The sequence below is a fragment of the Astyanax mexicanus genome, chromosome 5 (genome assembly GCF_023375975.1).
Source record: "Astyanax mexicanus isolate ESR-SI-001 chromosome 5, AstMex3_surface, whole genome shotgun sequence".
NCBI classification, from domain to species: Eukaryota; Metazoa; Chordata; class Actinopteri; order Characiformes; family Acestrorhamphidae; genus Astyanax; species Astyanax mexicanus.
In genome coordinates, this window is record NC_064412.1 from 56,071,766 (window position 1) to 56,093,333 (window position 21,568).

Sequence of the window (21,568 nt, forward strand, 5' to 3'; positions counted from 1 at the left end):
GAACAAGATAAAATATTTTTTTGTGTGTAAATAAGTGGTGCACAATCCAGATCAGCCTTACACTCCAAGTGTTTTACAGCTGAACAGAATCAATCAGATACTTCAGTACTCTATTACTCTATTATATATTCTACACTGATTTGTTATTTGAGACTTAAGCAAATCCAAACTATCTGCAGTTTTCTACCCATGTTCTAATATCTCAAAGACTTAAACATTGAGACTCTATCTGAGCCCTGAACTTTTTCAGAAAGGTAATTTCAGAGTTAGAGGGCTTTATAAAGACGTTTGATGTACATTTTAATTGCAAATACTATTCAAAAAGCTTTTATTTCAGAGCATCACCCTACTCTAGCTCTGCTTTATGAATCTAGTTGGTATTTTGAGACGTACTAATGGTTGAATTTAACTGGTAAAGTTGTAGAGGAACATTGTACTGATATCTGATATTCCTCCTCATGCAGACGGACTGAACTCCTCACTGCAGGATGATGTAGAAGCGATGGGAAGCGGGCGCGATGGCTGGCATGGTCTGCAACGATACGAGAACCAGCGCGGAAGAGGCTCAGCTGATCTATGCCATCACCCTGCCTCTGTCCGCCGCCATCATCCTCGCCAACCTGTCCGTCATCCTGGGCATCACCTGCAGCCGGCAGCTCCACAACCCCCCCAACTACTTCTACCTGAGTCTGCTGGTGGCGGATCTGGGCACGGGGGTGGCAGTGCCCTTTATCCCCTGGATGAACAGGAGTCGGTCTCTGGGCTTCTCCTCTTGCCTGCTGGTGCACGTCTTTCCCAACTTCCTGTTCCTGGCCTTCATGTTTAACCTGGTGCTGGTTCATTATGAGCGCTACCTGAGCATCGTCAGCCCGATGCTGCCGGGACACTTCTGCCCGCGCCGGCACTTTATCCCCGCCCTGCTGGCCGTGTGGCTGCTGCCGCTGCTCGTCTCCCTGCTGCCTGCTTTTGGCTGGAACAACCGGGATGGGCGCGGTAAGGCCGGTGGTGGTTGCTGTGGTGTTTTGGAGAATGCTAACACTACCACGGTTCACTCTGAGCTGAGTTCCTCATCTCTATTTAAAGACTCTTGTTGCACGTATCACATCGTCTTCACCGACGCGTACATCTACCTGGAGGTTTACGGCCTGCTGACGCCCGCCGTCCTCCTGATCGCCGCCATGACGGGTCGGGTGCTGTGGATCACCCGGGGGCAGCTGAAGGACATCCAGCGGCTGCAGCGAGCCGTCACCACCGCAGAACGCCAGCGTAAGCTGGACCTGCGCTACGCCCGCTCTGTGGCCACCGTCTCGCTGGCCTTTCTGGCCTGCTGGTTGCCCTATATCATCTACACTCACGTGAACATGGCTTTCCTCCTGAACCGCCAGACACGCGTCAATCAGACGGCTCAGATCGTGCTGCTGTGCACCGGGTTGGGTGGCATGGCTGCCGTGCCGCTGCTCTTGGGTCTCGCCAACAGGGAGTATACTGACCCCGCCAGGAGACTGCTGTGTAAGGTGTGGCACCGCTGGCGCCGGACGCGGCCGCAGAGGGGTGTTAACCTTCGCGGGGGAGATGCATATTAAGTACTGATATAGCTAAAGACGCTTGAGTTATGAACAGATCTTTTTTATTAAGCTGTTGTGTTCGCTGTGTGGGATATTATGCTGGTACATCCAAAAATTGAAGAAGATCGGACAGCACTCGTATAATATCCAATATATTTATTTGACTCACAGATAAAACACGAACGTTTTGGCCCTACTAAATGAATCAACCAGGTGCACATCTTTTTTTTCCCCTCAAACTATTACTCAAAAGTCAATGGAATAAATATAAAATATTAAATATTATTTTATATAATGAAACAACATTATATGGACTATTGGAATAGTTAGTTAAATTATAATTAGCACTCATAAATCATCATTAGCACTCATTACAATGAGAACCCTTTGATATAAAATAACTGGACATTTTAACATAAAGGTGAAAGAAGCTTTTTTTTTTAAGTTGATGTGAAAATGAGGTGAAAGAAGGTGGATATAGTAGGTTTTGAATATTTCCAAAGAGTTGTATGGCCACAAATGTAATATTATAATTATTATAACCCAACTTAATATCCTCTTGTTGATTAAACAACAGCCATTGCTATCTAAATACTTTTATAAGCTCTGCTGATTTGAGAACCACTGTCTTAGTCTAATATCCTACTGGCAAAAATGCACTGTGATATTTTTAATGAAGACATTTATAAAAATGTAAGATATTTAGCTGTGCAGGAGGGAAGAAGCTGCACTGAATACTTCTGTAACTTTTAAAATATTTAGAAATTCAGTTCACACTAACAATTACACTGTTTATCTCTAACCCATCTCATCATCCTTATAATACATTCCTGTCTCTGTCTCCGTGAGAGCGATCTATAACACTTTACACAAGACAAAGAGACTCAGCATGTTCAAATCCTGAAGAGGAGGCTGTAAACTGTTTTAAATAGAGTCCCCTGTGTCTCCTCTAATTAACCATTGGTTCACCCTCTGTGTTTTAGTTAAAGCTAAGCTAACTGTTAGCGGCGTAGTGGTGTATCTTTTTGTAATGGTCTGAATTCCTTTGCATATTAAGACAAAGTATAATACTGTAGATCTGGAGGAGAGTTATATGATTTATAGCTCTAAATAATGTCCATAACCCCAAAACAATGAAAGTGATCAATGGTTGGTTATGTAGTTTCTGTGACGTCCAAGTCTGGTAACATCTGCTCTTTTTACAACCTATTTATACCGATCCAGCCTGAAATACTGCAACATTTGTACTGATGGTGAATCTGAAGCCAGTCATTTGATATTTACAGATACAGGGTGTTATTTCTGTAAAGGGAAGAGCCAGCAAGTGAGTGAGTAAGTGAGGGTGTGAAGGTGACTGGCTGTAATCCCAGAATTTTTGCTGTTCAAATTGTCATCTTCATCATTTCACGCTTTTCCAGGTCCTCCTTTCTCAGTCCGAGAGTCTAGGAGCTCTCAGTTCAGTACTACATTCAGCTTAAGATTAGCTGATCCTCCTTTAACTTTACCCTCCTGATCATAAACATGTAGGTTAAAAAACCCTTAAAATGCCTTGTCAAAATCCTTTTTTTTGCTGTAAAATAACTTATTTACATTTTGAAACTTTGGGGTTTGAATTAACCCAAATTCTGCAGGTTTTATCAGACGTAAAAACTAGACAAATATAACAAAACCAAAGGTTTGGAGGACATGAACTGTTTGATTTGTATTCAGGAAAAAAAAACGAATTTTAAAATAAATTTTAGGATAAAGTCTATTACAATCACAATTAGAATTTGTAGTAACCTTTATTATCAAACATGAAACCTTTTAAAGTAATGCTTAAACAGAAATCCTCAAGATCCTAAAAATGCTGGCCTGTTAAGGGGTTAAACATATTTGGAACAGTTGCAGCCGGTGGTTGGTTGAGTATTCTTTAGCTGGTATTAAAAAGCACAAAAGAGACATGATTTTTATTGTTTAAATTTGGTAAAGGGGCAAATAGAGTACAACATTCCCAAACCAATGACTAAAGAAAGCCTGTAGAACGTTGTGGTTCCATTTCCTTTTGTTCTATAGAAAAGAAACTATAAATGTGAGTCATGTTTGCAAATTTGTGACCAGATTCTGTACAGTAGAGATCAGAGGCTGACCCAGACTCACCTACTACTACATTTGGGTGAGCAGAGTCTTCCCTGGACCTCATCTCCCAGACCCAGTGTCTTAGTGCATTACCGGCTGATAATGGTAGTCAAAAAACACCTCTCAGCCAATCACATTGCAGGGTCGGATCTAACTGTGGTATAATCCACGTTATAGCACTCCCTCTCATTAATTATTGCTTAATTTTACTATTCAGTACTTCAGCTGAGTAAATGAATGAGCCCCTCCTTCCACGATCTCAAGAGGTACATTTACTCTGCGTGTTAAATGCGTGTTTTTGAAGTGAGCTCTGATGCTGATGACTTTCTAGGAAACATTGCGAGTCTGTGCTGGAGACTGACGAAGACCAGCGCCTCCATTCTGAATCACTGCTTCCATAAACAGACCAAAAAAAGACAAACAGCTGAACAGAGAGCACGAAAAGTTCCTCTTTATTTCCCTTTTGAGATATTCAAGTATACACGAGCATGTCTTCACTTTCACAAACAGAAACACAGTAAAGAAATAAAAATAATAAGTCCTGGAGCAGTGATGAGTCCACCAGCGGCTCTCCTGATTCATATCCAGACTGAGACGAGTAGAGGTGTAATGTAGTTCTAGTGATGTGGTTCTCAAGCCTTGTTCTAATCTCAACATTCTCTTGTGTAGAATAAGATCAAAGTACTAAAATAACGATTAGTATATACAGCTCTGGATAAAATTAAGAAACTACTTTTTTTCTATTCATAGGTATATGTTTGAATAAAATAAACATTGTGTTATTTTATAAATTACATTTTATTCTGTAAAATGACAAAAAAACATTTCCCCCCAATTCCATATCCTCCACCAGTCTTACACACTGCTTTTGGATAACTTTATGCTGCTTTACTCCTGGTGCAAAAATTCAAGCAGTTCAGTTTGGTGGTTTGATGGCTTGTGATCATCCATCTTCCTCTTGATTATATTCCAGAGGTTTTCAAAGTAACTCATCAAGTAACTCATCATTTTTAAGTGGTCTCTTATTTTTTCCAGGGCTGTATTGTGATCATGAGCTGTCTCACAGTTGTCTATTTGATCAATTAAAAAAAAATTTAATAAGTAAAGTAAGTAAAATAACTGTTAAAATGTTGTAACAGTGATTGACCTGCATTATTTTGATAATTTTATTTATTTTTTATAGTATATTAGTATATTATAGGTGTCACACAAAATAACTTGTATCTCCAAATAAGCAACTTTATAGAAGAAGTTAAAAATAAAAGCTTCTTAAGTGTTAAATGAATGTCAGTGTAAAAATAGAGATACAAGACAATAGACAGGCCTACTACACAGTTTGCCATTTAGTCACACTTGTTAAATCACATTATATGTCCATAAGACAGGGGTAACACTTTTCAAAAAGGGTACGTTAATTAACAGTATTTAAACAGAAAGTATCAATTAATTATTAATTATAAGACATTATTAATCATTTTTTTTTATAAAATGGTCAAGGAGACTAAAGCGCTGCCACTATGTTTGCTATCAGTTCGAATCCCAGTCATGCAGCTTGCCTTCAGCTGCCAGAGCCCTGAGAGAGCACAATTGTTCTCTCTCTCTCTCAGGGTGGGTATAGTAGATGGCGCTCTTTGCCCTCTTTTATCACTCCTAGGGTGATGTGGATCAGCACAAGGTCTCTGAGCGTCTGTGAGCTGATGTATCAGAACCTACTCGGCAATGCTACAGCATCCGCAGCAGTTCAAAAAGAGGCGGAGTCTGACTTCAGATGTATCGGAGGAGGCGTGCGCTAGTCTTCTTAACTCTCCTGGTGTTTAAACATTTTTAAGCATTAAATATTGATTGAATATAATGATTAATAATGACTTTATTAGTGTCAATTAATACTTAGTTGAGACATTACTTTGTAAGTTTTATAAGCACTGTTATTTGCGACCTCTTTTGTTAAGTGTTTCTAAGGCAAAATGAATCAAATGAGGTAAAAATCACTACTTTATATCACGTCATTAAAGTGATAGAAGCTAAAATCCTTAAACAAGCTGTGAACTCTCAGAAATCACGTGTCCATCCTTCACTTCGATTCTTATAAGCAGGCACTTCTTGGCTTTATCAGGAGAGTCGACTCGCGGAGGCTCCTCACTCGAACAGGACTTTGGGGCCTTGACGTCTGCGTAAGCAAGGACGAGGATCGATTTTTGGTTTGATTTTAGTAATCTGAGCAAAAGATGAGACAAGTTTACTTTAGCGTGACAGCGGAAAGACACAGCCTACGCCCCGGGTCTGGAGGTGCGACGCAGGTGCGTGAATGTGAGTAAAAATGTCAATGGAATGAAAATGAGCGTGAAATGAATAGATGTTGTATGTGCTACTGTAAAGAAAAGAAAGTTAGAAATAGTTAGTAAAACTTCTTACCAAACTGATCACGCCTCTGGTCAGCCAGCCTGCAGGTGAAAAATATAATAACACAAATCAGACACACAGTAAAGAGGATTCATACCTAAAAAAAAAATCAACATAAACATTTTTTAATCCTCTTGAGTCCCTGCGTCCTCATATGTGGACATTACATTCCTGCTTCTCTGCACTTATGACACTTCATTTTTTTTAACTTTGACATGTACCACCTAGTGGTCACATATGTTTACACTTAATTGATTGAAAACAAGATGGCAGGAATCCCAGTAAAGAGTTTCTACAGCCAGTCCAGACGGAAACTTTATTTAAAAGTTCATTTACTTACTGTAGAAAGCTTTAATTTAGTTTAATTTGGACTAATTTGACTCTTCTCATTCCAAATGGCATGAATAATAAAAAAATGTTAAAATAAACTACTTTTCCCATTAAAGGACATTGTTTTTTGCAAAAATAAAAAAACAAAAACAGACAAATTCATGTACTAAGACAAACTTTTAGCTAGAAGTAATTGCACACCAAGAAAAAGTCCAGTTTTCAGAAGGCTAATATAGCAGTCTCTCTCTTTTTACCGTACCTCATCTCCTCTCCTTCCAGAAGTTTCCTGTAGGTGGCGATCTCGATGTCCAGGGCCAGCTTGAGGTTCATGAGCTCCTGGTACTCGCGGACCTGTCGGGCCATCAGCTGCTTGTCTCTGCGGAGCGCCTCCTCCAGCTGTGCGATTTGGTCCCGAGCATCGTCCAGAGTTTGCTGCCCGCCGATCTCAGAGTTCCTGATGTCGTCTTCCAGATTACTTTTCTACAAAATTCAAGCAGAAACACATTTAAACCAGCAAAGAAAATATATTAAAGCAAAAAGAAAGGACTGGTGGCTGATCACATGGAAAGATGTGGACACAAATGCAAAGCATTATAAATTAGTCCCTGCGTCCTCATATGTGGACATTACATTTCTGCTTATGCACTATGATACTGATTTTTTTTTAAAACTTTGACATGTACCACCTACTCTTCTGATTAATTATCAAAGCCTTTTTCATACCCTTATGAATCACATACAATCACTGCCAATCAAAAGATGCAATCAAATTGACTCTACAGATTCAGGTAGAGGTGGTTAAATGTATTTCTAAGCTGTTTCATTATAAAGATATTATAAGTTGTAAATTTTGAAGGGTTATTGTTTTTGAAGGGTAAAATTGTTAAATAAATTTGTTGATTGAAACTGTACGTAAGTTAGGAGTGAACTGTGGTTAATTACGCATCTGTATCCCTAGTTCCCGCACAAAAAAATATATATAAACTGTTGGTGTGAGGAGTTGTACCTTCCTCTTGAGAGCTTCAATCTCAGCGAGGAGTCTCTGGATGCTCCTCTGAGTATCTGAGATCTCCTTCCTGACATCTTTCACATCTTGCTCATGCTTCCCTGCTTTCTGCACCATGTCGTCCATCTGTGGATTCAAAAATCATACATATTGTAAAAAACTATTATAACTATGGAATAATTAACTTCTATAGGACACATTTGCACTAATAAATAGCCAAAAAAAACTAAATCGATCTATCCATCCATCCAACCATCCAACCAACCAAGCAACCAATCATCCAAACATCCATCCATCCATTCATCCATCCATCCATCCACCTACCCATCCAACCAACCATGCAACCAACCAATCACCCAAACATCCATCCATCCATCCATCCATCCATCCATCCATCCATCCACCTACCCACCCATCCATTCATTCATTCATTCATTCATTCATTCATTCATTCATTCATTCATCCATCCATCCATCCATCCTCATTATCTGTCCAATGTTAACTCTAGAATAGCTAAAGGTATGATTTTATTTGTAAGGAAATCTGGATTAATCTGTGGCTAATTTACATCTGTCTATTGCGATTGGTTGATTTTATTTCTCATGTAATTCTACATAACTGATAAAAAATTGAGGGTTAAATTTGTTGGTTTACTTTTTTTCACATTATTTGAAAGCAACACTGTAGCAGAACTGAAAACTGTCTGTTTAGATAAATAAAATGATTTAAGAAAAAAATTGAAGTATAAAATGATCATTAATGATCAATTATGATTATATTTTTTATTATTTGTCCTCAGCATATAACTGACCTTCCTCTTGTTCCACTGCTCCGCCTCCTCTCGGCTGCGGGAGGCCATGTTCTCGTACTGGGCCTTAACACTCTGCAGGATCTCATCCATGTCCAGGTTCCGATTACTTCCCGTCTTCACCACCACCGTCTCGTTCCGGATCAGAGACTGGAGCTCCTTTATCTCCTATTCCAGAAGAGGAGTCAAGAGAGAAGAACAAAACAACTGTCAGCGATTCTTTAGGTATTTAAGTTTCATATCAGTTATCAGGGATGGTCAACTGGATGATCTACATTCTTCTCAAAAAGCCGAAGATCAAAAATACAGAATACTACAGCCAATAAAAACCCAATAATCAGTCTCAGAAAATGAGTCAGTCTGGGCTGTGTGCCAAGTCCTGCTGGAAAATGAAATCTGCATCTTCCACTTGATAATAAAACACAGTAGATCAACAGCAGCAGATGACAGACATGTCTCTCAAAACAAACCATCACTGATCATCAGTAAATTTTACATTTCATTTAAAGGAAATCAAGAGAGCAGAGTCTGGAGGAACAGTCTGAAGTTTCCACAATCAGTGATGGTTTGGAGAGCGCAACTTTTATGAAGATGCGGATTTCATTTTCCAGCAGGACTTGGCACGCTGATTTTCGCTTAAAAATAGATTGCTCTGTTTGTAATACATCTATATAATATACGAGTTTCATATTTTGAACTGAATTACTGAAATAAAGTGACTTTTCAATGATTATTACATTTTTTAGGATGCACTAGTATATATCTAGTATATAAGTTATGGGTTTAATATATAACTTAATGACTTACTTCATCAAATCCACGCCTGAGGAATTCCAGCTCGCGTGTGATGTCCTCCAGCTCCAGCTCCAGCTGCACCCTCTGCATATAACTATCATCCACATCCTACACAAAACACACAAAAACAAAACAACAAAAACACAATAACCCACTGTAAAATGCAGGGAACGTCACATAGCGCACTGAGAACTCCTCAGTATATAAATATACTTTACACTGAAGGGGATTCTTTACCTTCTTAGTGAGAACAAAGTCATTTTCCAGGTCAGTCTTCTTCTGGATCTCGTTCTCGTACCTGTCAAATAGAGAATACGTGCAGAATAAAGTCAGAAGTGCTGCTGAACTCTGGAGTCAGCGCTGACCTTGTGACCAGTGGAAGAAAACAGGGCTCTGACTGAGTGGAAACAGACTAGGCTGCGGAAGCACAGGCTGGATGAATGGCTTTAATGATGGCCTGTTCTCCCAACATGGAGCGCATACCAGAGTCTTCCTGCACCCAAATCCTCCTTACATGGCTCACTGGACAGCAGCTGTTTATGTAATTGCAACTTGAGATCATGTCAGAGTTCTTAAGGTGCTTTTCTTAATTTGTGGACACCATATATACATATATATATACATATACAGCTCTGGAAAAAATAATAAGAAACCACTTAATGATGATGAGTTTCTTTGATTTTACCTAATTGAATATAATCAAGAGGAAGATGGATGATCACAAGCCATCAAACCACCAAACTGAACTGCTTGAATTTATCCAAAAGCAGTGTGTAAGACTGGTGGAGGAGAGCATGATGCCAAGATGCATAAAAACTGTGATTGATCCCACCAAATATTGATTTCTGAACTCTTAAAACTTTATGAATATGAACTTGTTTTCTTTGGATTATTTGAGGTCTGAGTAGCATTGCCTAGTAGCATCACAGAGCTAACGCTCGGAGAAAAGCGCAGCGACTTGGTTCTGATACATCAGCTCACAGATGCAGCTTTGTGCTGATCCACATCACCCTAGGAGTGATGAATGAGGGGAAAGACAGTACCATCTACTGTACCCACCCAGAGAGAGCAAGAACAATTGTACTTTCTCAGGACTCCGGCAGCTGATGGCAAGCTGCATAAACAGGATTCAAACAAGGGATTTTTTTCTTAAGCTAAACAGTCAAAAAGTTAACAGCTAAAAAGTTAACAGCCAACAAACAGCTCAAATATGTGAAAATAAGTGTAAAGAAGTGTCCTCAGTCTGTTCTCACCTGTCCCGGGTGTTGTCCACCTCATCGTTGGACTTCACCACCTCAGACTCCAGCTTGTCCTTGTCTCGGTCCAGCCCGTCAATCTGTCTCCTCAGATCTGCAGCCAGTTCTTTCACGATGTCGTCTATGTTCCCCTTGTAGCTGTCCTGCTCCAGCAGAATCTTTAGCCGGGTTTCCAGGATTTTGTTCTGTTCCTCTAAATGACGAACCTAAAAAATAAAAAATAAAACAGATTTGCAATTACATTTAATACATTTAATACATTTAATGATTATTATTTCGACGTGACATCATATGATTTAACTAAGAGTGTGAAAAGTATTCCCATTCATCTATCTGTCTATCTACAGAAGCATCTAAAAAAAATAGAAATCTTTAAAAAGTTACTTCAGTTACTTAAAGTTATTTCAGTAATTCAGTTCAAAATATGAAACTCGTATATTATATAGATGTTATAGTATTAAACACAGAGTGATCTAATTTAAGTCTTTTAATTTATTTTATTGTTCATGATTATGGCTATCTATCTATCTATCTATCTATCTATCTATCTATCTATCTATCTATCTATCTATCTATCTATCTATCTATCTATCTATCTATCTATCTATCTATCTATCTATCTATCTATCTATCTATCTATCTATCTATCTATGTCTGTCTGTCTGTCTGTCTGTCTGTCTGTCTGTCTGACATGCCTGAAGCTCCTCCCAGCTACTGTATCTAACTTCTAACCCTCCTGCACCCGTCTCCCTCTTTATATCTGAATACATTCCTGAATCCACTTATCACAAGAAGGACTGTCTCTTTCGACTACAAGCAGAAACCACATTAACTCCAGCATAAAGTCTGACTCTCTCTCTCTCTCTCTCTCTCTCTCTTTTTCTCTCTTTATTTGTTACATCTAATAACTTTAAGAACCAAACTGGGGGATGGATATGTATAATAGAATTGATATGATATACAGCTCTGGAAAAAAATAAGAGACCTCTTAAAAATGATGAATTTCTTTGATTTTACCAAATTAAAAACCTCTGGAATATAATCAAGAGGAAGATGGATGATCTCAAACCATCAAACCACCAAACTGAACTGCTTGAATTTTTGTACCAGGAGTAAAGCAGCATAAAGTTATCCAAAAAAAATAAATAAAAAAACATTTGGAGCATAAAACCCTAAAACGTAACCTTGACAATAGTTGGTCTTAATTAGTGCAGCCTAATGAACATGCAAATTGAATATGACCAATTTAGCATATATTATGCATTATATAGCGATTAAGCTTATACAGCATTGTGAATGAAGATTTCCCACTACAAGTAAAATAAAGTCTAAGACTAGACTTACTCCCTGTCTGAGAAAACAACCCATAATATTCCACAATGTTAATTTCCAGTAGTGGCAACAAAGACTTCAAAGGGTAATAATTTAGACAATACATAATATAAATAAATAATATATATATATATATATATATATATATATATATATATATATATATAATGGTGATAAATAGTAAACTCTATAAGGGATAACATTTTCAATGACAAAGATAAAGATGATGTTCATGAAAATAGAGAAATATTTATTTATCTTTTATCAACCTTTTAGATTGATACTGAACTGTTATTCTAAACAGCTGAACATAACAATGGGGTTACACAAGGCTTAAAGTTTTGAATAGAGGACAGAAATGTTTTTTTACTAGACGGTGGCACCTAGTGTTCAAAAATGACACTGCATTTTATTTATTTATTTATTTATTTGTTTGTTGGTCTATTTTAAGTTGCACTAACATGTCTTGTGATCTACTGTATGTTCAGCATCAGACGTGACCAGTCAGTTTCTTATGAAGAGAAATGACAGAGATAAATCTGTATGAACTAAATATTATATATTTGTATTTTCTGTGTAATTCTCCCCTATTTTCTGAACAGAAATGAGTATAATAAGTACAGCACTAAGTGTTAATTCTAATAGGCTTGTGGTTAAAATAGGATTACCTTGTCAATGAAAGCGACAAACTTGTCATTGAGTCCGACCATCTGGTCCTTCTCCTTGGTTTTGGCCTCCTGGTCCTGAGGGTCCATTTTGCTGACGGGTGAGTTGAGCAGGGGGTCCACGCTGGAGGAGGCCACGCTCGGGTAGACCCTGGTGTTAGAGGGGGTGTAGGACCGGCTGCTGAAGCCGGGTCTGCTGCCTCTCTGTGCCATTCTGCCTCAGGTAACGTCTGGATGAGAAGTTCTCACAGGTAAGAGGAGGGTTTGAGCAGAGCAGCGGAGAGGGGAGCTTTTTATTAAGGGTTAGTCAGGACCTCCCACTGGAAATTATGAATAACTGAATAATTATATTCATTGGTGACAAAGAGGAGGAAACCTGGTGTTCCATCCCCAAAAAAACCTGTTGGACAGGTGTGTGGGGCCATTCGCCCAATGGAATCTCTCTACATCAGATACGGTTCAGTATAAAACCACCCACCTTCCCCAGAAACACCAGCAAAGAGCAGGTGAGAGACTCGTCTTCTGTTTCCTCCTGTTATACTTCAGTGCTTGAGGTGAGTAGGAACTTATTATTATTTTTATTTTTTATACAATTTCTTCAGTTATACTAATATTTTAAGTACTGTTTTAGATGTACAATATATTGTATAAGTTTTGTATAACTGTATAAGAACTGCATAGCAAAAAATCCATTGGCAAAAACATATATAAATTGAGATATTTAGCTTTTATAAGCTAAAGAATCTGACGATAGGGTAAGCTCATTTTTCAAGTCATTTTTCAAGTCTCAACATGAGAGAAGTAGAACTTAAATCAAGAAAACATCTTTTAACATACATATTTTAGCTTAAATTTGTAGACAAGCATCAGAATAACTTGTGCTTTGTGCTTAATTTGAGTCCAAATGACTTAAATAAAGTGAACATTTTAAGTAAGACTGATCAAAATCATTATTCCTAAAAAGCACACTGCAAAACAAAAATCCAACTAGACAAAATATATGTAAACTGAGATATATATGTGCTTTTATTAAGCAAAAAATAAACAAATCTGCCTATTAAAATAAGCTTTAATCACAATATCTCAAAATTGGTGAATTAAAGCTTGAAGGAAGCAACTATTTTAGATTAAATGTGGACACAAGAATGAAAAATAACTTGATCAGATGCTTATGTGCTTATTTTGAGTTTAGATGACCTAAAATAAGTTGAAAAATGTAGAAAAAAGTAAGACTTTACTTAGTAAGTCTTACTTTTCAACCTAAAATTCCAAATAAAATTATTTCAGACCTATATTCATGAAGTTTTAAGAGTTCAGAAATCAATATTTGGTGGAGTAACCCTGGTGGTTTTTGATCTCAGTTTTTTTCATGCATCTTGGCATCATGTTCTCCTCCTCCACCAGTCTTACACACTGCTTTTGGATAACTTTATGCTGCTTTACTCCTGGTGCAAAAATTCAAGCAGTTCAGTTTGGTGGTTTGATGGTTTGTGATCATCCATCTTCCTCTTGATTATATTCCAGAGGTTTTTAACTTGGTAAAATCAAAGAAACTCATCATTTTTAAGTGCTATTTTTTATTTTGTTTCTCTCAGTCTCGTCAGCAGTATGTCTCGTAACAGTGCCAGCAGTATGTTTGGTGGGGCGGGGGGTCAGGGCACCCGGGCCTCGGTCTCCACTCTCCAGGCCCTGAGGAACGCCATGCGTCCTGAGAGCCAGCAGCAGCCGCAGGGCGGTGGAGCTCTGGCTCCTCCACCTGCTGATGATAAGAAGACCATGGAGAGCCTGAACAACCGCCTGTCCGGGTACCTGGGCCGAGTGCGGAAACTGGAGAAATCCAACCAGGAGCTGGAGGAGCAAATCAGAGACATCCTGGAGAAGAGGGGGCAGACGGCCGACCGGGACTGGGACAAGATCGAGAAACCTCTGGCTGATCTGAGGAAGGAGGTAAAAAAAGATGAGTAACACTTTAAAATAAGACTACCTTTATAAAGGGTTTATGAATGGTTTATAAATAAGTTTACACATTAATAAGCAGTTAATTAATATATACATACATAGAAATGGATAAAATAATAATGATTATACACTCATTTATACTGTCAAACCTCATATCTTTCTAGATACTGATCTAACTTTGTGTTTTCCATCAATCAGCATTAAACCTGTCATATTAATATATTTCTATGTATATTTAACTATTTACCATAAATAAAATTAACTAAGTTGCCACTGTTGCTTTTTTAAGGCATTTACAACCTAATCAATAATATTAAGTAATAATCTAATTTATAAACCATTTATAAATACTTTATAAAGGTAGTCTTATTTTAAAGCGCTACTAAAAGAGTGTGTAAAAAAGTCATTATAGATAACTGTTACTGGAGGTTTTCATGTAAATCAATGATCAAGTATCATTTAACTAGTCAAAATAATCATATTAAAAATGTGTGTTCCTGGGGAAGATTGCTGGTTAGAATCCCAGTCATGCAGCTTGCCATCAGCTGCCAGAGCCCTGAGAGAGCACAATTGGCCTTGCTCTCTCTGGGTGAGTAGATCGTGCTCTGTGAGCTAATGTATTAGAACCAAGTCACTCCACTTTCCTCCGAGCGTTAGCGCTGTGATGCTACTTGGTAATGCTACATCATCAGCAGTTCTAAAAGAGGCGGAGTCTGAATTCACATGTAACGGAGGAGGCGTGTGCTAGTCTTCAACCTCCTGGTGTTGTAGCATCTCTAGTGATGGGCAATATACAGCTAAGTAGTGGCAAAATTGAGAGAAAATGGCAGAAAATTTTAAATACATTGATAAAAGTTAATATAAAAGTTATATAACAAGTTAGAATGGTTTTCTGGATATGTAGATCTGATATATACTTGTGTCACTGGTGTAATTTAAACTAGCTTGTCATAGACGACTACCTAGCTAGCTAAGCTAGTTTGTTTGTTAAGCTATTTGTAGTAACTATTATTGGCCTGCAGATCCGTGACAAGACGATGGAAAATGCCCGCCTTCTGCTGCAGATAGACAACAGCAAACTGGCCAACGAAGACCTGAAAAACAAGTAAGTATAATGTAGTTTCATTTATCCACATGTATACATTGGGTATTAAAGGCACACTAGGCAACCATTGGTCTCATGAGAGTAAATATTCACTGTCGTGGTGCTGTTCTCTGGTTCCTTTCTCTAGCTATGTGTGATTGTTTTAAGAACAACAGACCGGCAAAAAAAGGGCTAGGCAAGAGAGTGGTTGATAAAAAAAGGGTCGATAAACAAACGGTCAAAAAAACAAATGAGACTTGAGGTAGAAGAGATATGAAATAGATTCAATACCAGACAAGGAGATACTTAAAAGAGGGGCTATATATACTATGGAGTCCAGGTGTGAGTAATGATTAGAAGCATGGTGAGCCGGAATGCAGATGCGTCACGTGATCTGCCCTGTCCGGAGGGTTGAGCATGAGTGAATTCTGGGAAATGGAGTCTTTCTCAAGGGAATTAGTATCAGTGGTAGGCAGACAGACAGTGACAGGACTGATATATAAATCAATCTAAAATAACGGAAATATTGGTTAGTCTAAAGAAACAAGTGTCAGTGCATATCACAAAGGTTTAAACTGCTGCTAGCAAAAACAAATGAAAAAAGGACACAAAAATGCCTCAAAATTTGTCTGTTTTCCTAATTTAGTAACATAATAAATGTTTTATATCCGTGGTTCTCTCTCTTTAGGTTGGATACGGAAAGCATTGCCCGTCAGAACCTGGAGCATGACCTCTCTGATCTGAGGAGAGTGATCGATGACTCTCAGCTGGCTCGCCTCGACCTGGAGAGTCAGATCGAGTCTGGAAAGGAGGAGCTCGCCTTCCTCAAGAAAGAGCACCGCGACGTAAGTTTATCTTTAAAGTGGTAAAATGGTGATTGCAAACGAAACAGAGTCTGTTTTAACCAGTGAAAATGCCTTAAGTGTTCCTTGGGCTAGACTCCTAACTCTACATTGACACACTTCTGTATTATGAGTAACGCTGTTGTACGTTGCACTGGATAAAATCTTTTGGTAAATGCTATAAATGTTAACGTTAATGTAAATATAAATGTAAATGTAGATGATGGAAGTAAGTTTCAGTTTGATTATGGGTGATACCTGAGGGGTACCTGAATAAACCGGAGCTCACCTGTCCTCTTGTCTTGTCGCTGTCCTGTAGGAAGTCGCTGTGCTGAAGGAGAAGATCAAGGAGTCCAGTGTGACGGTGGAGGCAGACTCCTCCCACTCGAACCTGAGCAGCACCGTCAACAAGATCCGCGACCAGTACGAGAAGCTGGCTGTTAAGAACCGCGAGGAGACTGATGATTGGTACAAAAACAAGGTAAAATCAACGGGTCCAACTCCAATGGTAGACCAAAGATTTTAACCAAGAATTAAAATACATATGCTAAATGTATAACGTCTTAAGAATATAGCTAAAAATCACATTAAGATGGCAATCAGGCCCTAGGCCAGATTTTGGTTGGTGCCTCTTTTATCATCATTTTAGGATTAAATAGGAAAAAACTGTATTAAAGAAACAAGTGAAATTAAATTCATTATGAATATAACAGTGTCATACGGACAAGAACACAGTGTAAAGCATCACAATGAGGGGATGGGGAAGGGGAGTTGATATCAAGGAGATGCACAGTTAAGACTGGTTGAAGCTGGTTAAGCTGGTTAGCTAAAATAGGATATAGAAGAATATAGAAGGATATAGAAGGATATATAAAGATATAGAAGGATATAGAATGATATACAAATATATAGAAGGATGATATATAGGGAATAGAATGATATAGAAGGATATATAAGAATGTTTTAGAATATATAATGATATATAATGATATAGAAGAAGAATACATAGTGAAATATAAGGATATAGAAGGCTAGACAACCAGTATAATCACAGCAAAATCACACTGGGTGACTAGCATGCGCAATAAAAATGTGCAAAAATGCATTTTCATCACCTGATATTGCTAAAAATGCTAATCTGAGATAATGTTAACAACAATATCCTGGTGGTGATATAAAAAGTGAGGCATATTTTGACTGGATTCATCATGAAACACTGGTAAAGGAATGCCAAACCACTTGTGGTAAACTCCAAAGATTTTATCTTTTTCTTTAGAAATGTTTTCTTGAAACTGTGTAAAATTGTAAGAACTGGAACACAGTAAATACAGGTGTTACACTATTCCCAGATTTCTCAGGTATAAACCTTGTAATTAACAGGTAAATCAGATCAGGTGTGCTTAAGCATGAAAAACACTAAACACTAAACAGAGCAGGAATCCAGTCCTACAGGATCAGATATGCCTCCTGATATATTTCAGCCTTTATTTCCAGTTCTCTCAGATTCAGCTTCCACTACTTTTCTCCTGTTTACAGTTCGAGAACATTAAAGTGGAGGTGGCGAAGAACACCGAGTCCCTTCAGAACAGCAGGACTGAGCTCACCGAGCTCCGCCGCACTAAACAACTGAGAGAAATCGACGTCCAGGCTTTGCAGAGCATGGTAATCAGTTCATGGTATCATTGAAAAGTTGCTTAATTTCAGTAATTTAGTTTATTTCTTTTTTTGTTAATGATTATGGCTTAAAGCCAATGAAAACCCAAAAAATCAGTGTCTGAGAAAATTAGAATATTAAGATCAATTGGTACTTTTGGCAGTGTGTGCAGTGTGCCAAGTCCTGCTGGAAAATGAAATCCTCATCTCCATAAAAGTTGTCAGTAGCAGAGGGAAGCTGTAAGATATGAAGTGCTGTAAGATTTTGTGGGAAAACAAAACTGCACTGACTTTAGACTTGATAATAAAACACAGTGGATCAACACCAGCAAATGACAGACATGTCTCTCCAAACCATCACTGATCATCAGTAAATTTTACATTTCATTTAAAGTAAATCAAGGGATCAGAGTCTGGAGGAAGAGTGGAGAGACACACAGTCCAAACTGCTCGAGGTCTAGTGTGAAGTTTCCACCAATCAGTGATGGTTTGGAGAGTCATGTCATTTCATTTTCCAGCAGGACTTGGCACACTGCCCACACTGCCAAAAGTACCAATTGGTCTCTAATATATAATATTCTAATTTCAGAGAAACTGATTTTTGGAGTTTCATTGGTTGTAAGCTTCATAAACATCAACAATAAAATAAATAATAAACGCTTAAAATAGATCACTCTGTGTCTGTAATTATTCTATTTTTTTTTTTTGAGATGCACTAGTATGTATGTGCTTGTGTTGATGTGGAGTGTTAATCTGTTTTATTGACGGTCTTCCTTCACTGGCTCTTGTTCAGATCGTGTCTCTGGAGGAAACGCTGAGGGACTCGGAGGGCCGCTATGGGAAGGAATTGGCGCGTCTGAACCGGATCCTCCAGCAGCTCGGAGCTGAACTCACTAAAGTGCGAGATCAGGTGGAGCGTCAGGCCCAGGAGTACCAGGCTCTGCTCAATGTGAAGATGAAGCTGGAGGCTGAGATTGACAGCTACCGCTGCCTGCTGGGAGCAACTGATGACAGGTCAGAGCATGGGGATTATTCAGGGGCACAATTAACAAAAAATGGCAAAAAATTGACAAGATATGCTGTATGTAAATTGAGACAAATATGCTTATTTTAGGCAAAAAAATAGCATTCCAAAGGGTAAGCTAAATTGTTCTTAGAAAGATTCCTTAAAACAAGCAATCGCAAAGTCTTAAAACAAGTAAAGTAAGTTTAAATCAAGCAAAATGTTCTTAAATTGAGCTTAAATTTGAGCACAAGGATCAGAATAACTTGACTTGTCACTTTTTGTGCCTATTTAGAGCGTAGATCACTTAAAATAAGGTAAACATTTTTTACATAACATTGATAAACAGTATTATTCCTAAAATAAACAGAATAATTCTATACGTACACAATGCTTAGTAAGCAAACATGTTATTTCCTTAAAATTAAACAATTTTACTTACTAAGATTTAGTTTTTTGATGCAACTTAAACCCCCAGATTTTAGCTGACTCCACCCTCAGCTCGGAAATAGGAAAAAGGCTAAACAATTGGGAGGGGTAGTTTGGGTGCGGCACTGGGTGATGTATGGGTTTAGGGGAGGGGCAGGAGGGAAAGCTGATTGGCTGAGCTGCAGCAGCTGCAGTGTGCCTCTAGTTGCGGTGAGACGCAGATGAGTATTGATTGACTGATTTGCATATTGTGATGTGTCTGTGTACCAAAGTAGACAGAAACATCGTCACTGTAGAGGCAGAAATGACCACAATAAAAGCATTTTTTAAAGATTAGGAAGTGTGTATAAAATTTTAAACAGGACTGTTATGTTTTATTACTTCAAATTTCACAACACATTTTACCTTAAGGGCTTTTGTTTTTGAGGGGGAATTTAAAGGGCATAAGCATGTATATTTTTTATCGGTTTTGAATTGCTAATGTAAATCATGTTTGTTTTCTCTCGTTTCCTCCCACAGTGCAAACTTTTCCCTGGAGCAGGCTATTCAGAATGAGGGTGAGTTGGAAGAATTTGTTAGTATCAACTAATAAAACTAAATAATTATCTAAAATAATGATCTTTTTCAATGCTGTATCTTTAAAAATATTGTAGTATGATATAATATGATATAATCTTTGGTAGCACATTAAAATAAGGCTCCTTTATAAAGGGTTTATTAATAGTCTGAGTGAGTTTATTAATGGTTAATAATTAGGTTGTAAATACTTATAAACTAATAATAAGCTATTAATGAATAGTTCCAACACATTAAGCATTTCCTACTTCGTTTTTTTTTATCCGTCAGCATTAACATATCTAATAAAATAAAATAGAAAGCCAGTTAAGTTATATTTAATGTTATTTTATGTTAATATATTGTACACCACATTATGATAAATGATTAATCTGGGTTGGTAAAGATAATAACAGATATGTTTTTAACACATGATTTAATGCAGTATAAACGAATGTGGGCCACTGTTGCCCTTTCTATTCATGTATTGTAACTGCTTATTAATGGTTTATAACCTAATTAATAACCATTAATAAACTCCTTTATAAAATATGTATAAACCCATTTAATAAAGTGGTACCTAATCTTTAATAATCTTAAATAAACTGAAATCAAATCGTTCATTAGTAAAATATAAGGAAGATGGGGATTGATTTTAAACCTATATATATTTCTTTATATATGTCTTGTTACAGCTAAGTAAAATCAGACAGCATTCATCAGTGATGATCTGCAGAAGGTCCTGTATGATGACCAGCAAGGAGCAGATGAGGAGATCTCAACTCTTCTTTCTTTCTACTGAATTATATCAACTTTGTAGTGAAACTTTATTCATGATTGAATCCTGTACACTGAGGTCTGTGGAAATAAAATGAAATAAAATACATTTTCACAAACCTGTCTTGTTCTTGTCTTTTCTTATGATGCTCTAAACTCCCCAACTACCCAAAAAAGTTTGACTGCATGTTCAAATAATTGATATTTAAAATATTTTAAAAAAAGTCACTCCTGTTAATGGCACTCTTTCCTGTTACTGAAACTCACTCCTGTTACTGTGAGGACACTGAGCACCTTCTAGTGATTTTCCCAAAATTTAAAAAAATAAAATATCTTAAAAATGAACAAATAAGACGTAAGAATTAATTTAGGTAACAGGACTGAGTGTTGAGATTGAGCTTAATTTTGATCTCCCCATGATCTTCAGAAGAAGTTGTCCAAAGTCAACTTTTATGGAGATGCAGATTTCATTTTCCAGCAGGACTTCAAAAGTACCAATTGGTCTTATATAATAATATTCTATCTTTCTGAGACACTGATTTTTAGGGTTTTTAATTAGCTGTAAGCTTCATAATCATCAACAATAAAAGAAATAAACACTTATATATAATATATGAGTTTCACATTTTGAACTGAATTACTGAAATGAAGTAATTTTCAATTATATTTTTGGTATCATTGGTTTCAAATGCACTAGTATACAGGGGTTGGACAATGAAACTGAAACACCTGTCATCATTTTAGTGTGGGATTTTAGGTTTCATGGCTAAATTGGAGCAGCCTGGTGTTCAATCTTCATTAATTGCACATTATTGCACCAGTAAGAACGTGAAGAGTGTGAAGGTTCAATTAGTAGGGTAAGAGCATAGTTCTGCTCTAAATATTGCAATGAACACAACATTATGGGTGACAAAAGAGGACAAATTGTTGGTGCACGTCTTGCTGGAGCATCTGTGACCAAGACAGCAAGTCTTTGTGATGCATCAAGAG

The 21,568-nt window shown here is 37.6% G+C and overlaps 3 protein-coding genes across 3 annotated transcripts; 2 read left to right on the forward strand and 1 right to left on the reverse strand.

Moving 5' to 3' along the window:
• Positions 1-475: 475 nt before the first annotated feature.
• Positions 476-1,741, forward strand: LOC107197504 (G-protein coupled bile acid receptor 1). Its single transcript, XM_015604507.3, has one exon. The coding sequence runs from the start codon at positions 519-521 to the stop codon at positions 1,581-1,583; it is 1,065 nt and encodes a 354-aa protein (XP_015459993.3). The 5' UTR covers positions 476-518; the 3' UTR covers positions 1,584-1,741.
• Positions 1,742-4,118: 2,377 nt separating this feature from the next.
• Positions 4,119-12,557, reverse strand: LOC103042259 (keratin, type II cytoskeletal 8). Its single transcript, XM_022675345.2, has 9 exons — positions 12,280-12,557; positions 10,277-10,485; positions 9,261-9,321; positions 9,036-9,131; positions 8,232-8,396; positions 7,420-7,545; positions 6,673-6,893; positions 6,096-6,124; positions 4,119-5,897 (listed from the first exon to the last, which is right to left on the reverse strand). The coding sequence occupies exons 1-9, from the start codon at positions 12,487-12,489 to the stop codon at positions 5,890-5,892; spliced, it is 1,125 nt and encodes a 374-aa protein (XP_022531066.2). The 5' UTR covers positions 12,490-12,557; the 3' UTR covers positions 4,119-5,889.
• A 176-nt stretch (positions 12,558-12,733) lies between these two features.
• Positions 12,734-20,697, forward strand: LOC103022646 (keratin, type I cytoskeletal 18). Its single transcript, XM_022675344.2, has 9 exons — positions 12,734-12,830; positions 13,872-14,223; positions 15,258-15,340; positions 16,008-16,164; positions 16,481-16,642; positions 17,698-17,823; positions 18,608-18,828; positions 19,766-19,803; positions 20,497-20,697. The coding sequence occupies exons 2-9, from the start codon at positions 13,885-13,887 to the stop codon at positions 20,502-20,504; spliced, it is 1,134 nt and encodes a 377-aa protein (XP_022531065.1). The 5' UTR covers positions 12,734-12,830; positions 13,872-13,884; the 3' UTR covers positions 20,505-20,697.
• The last annotated feature ends 871 nt before the right edge of the window (positions 20,698-21,568 follow it).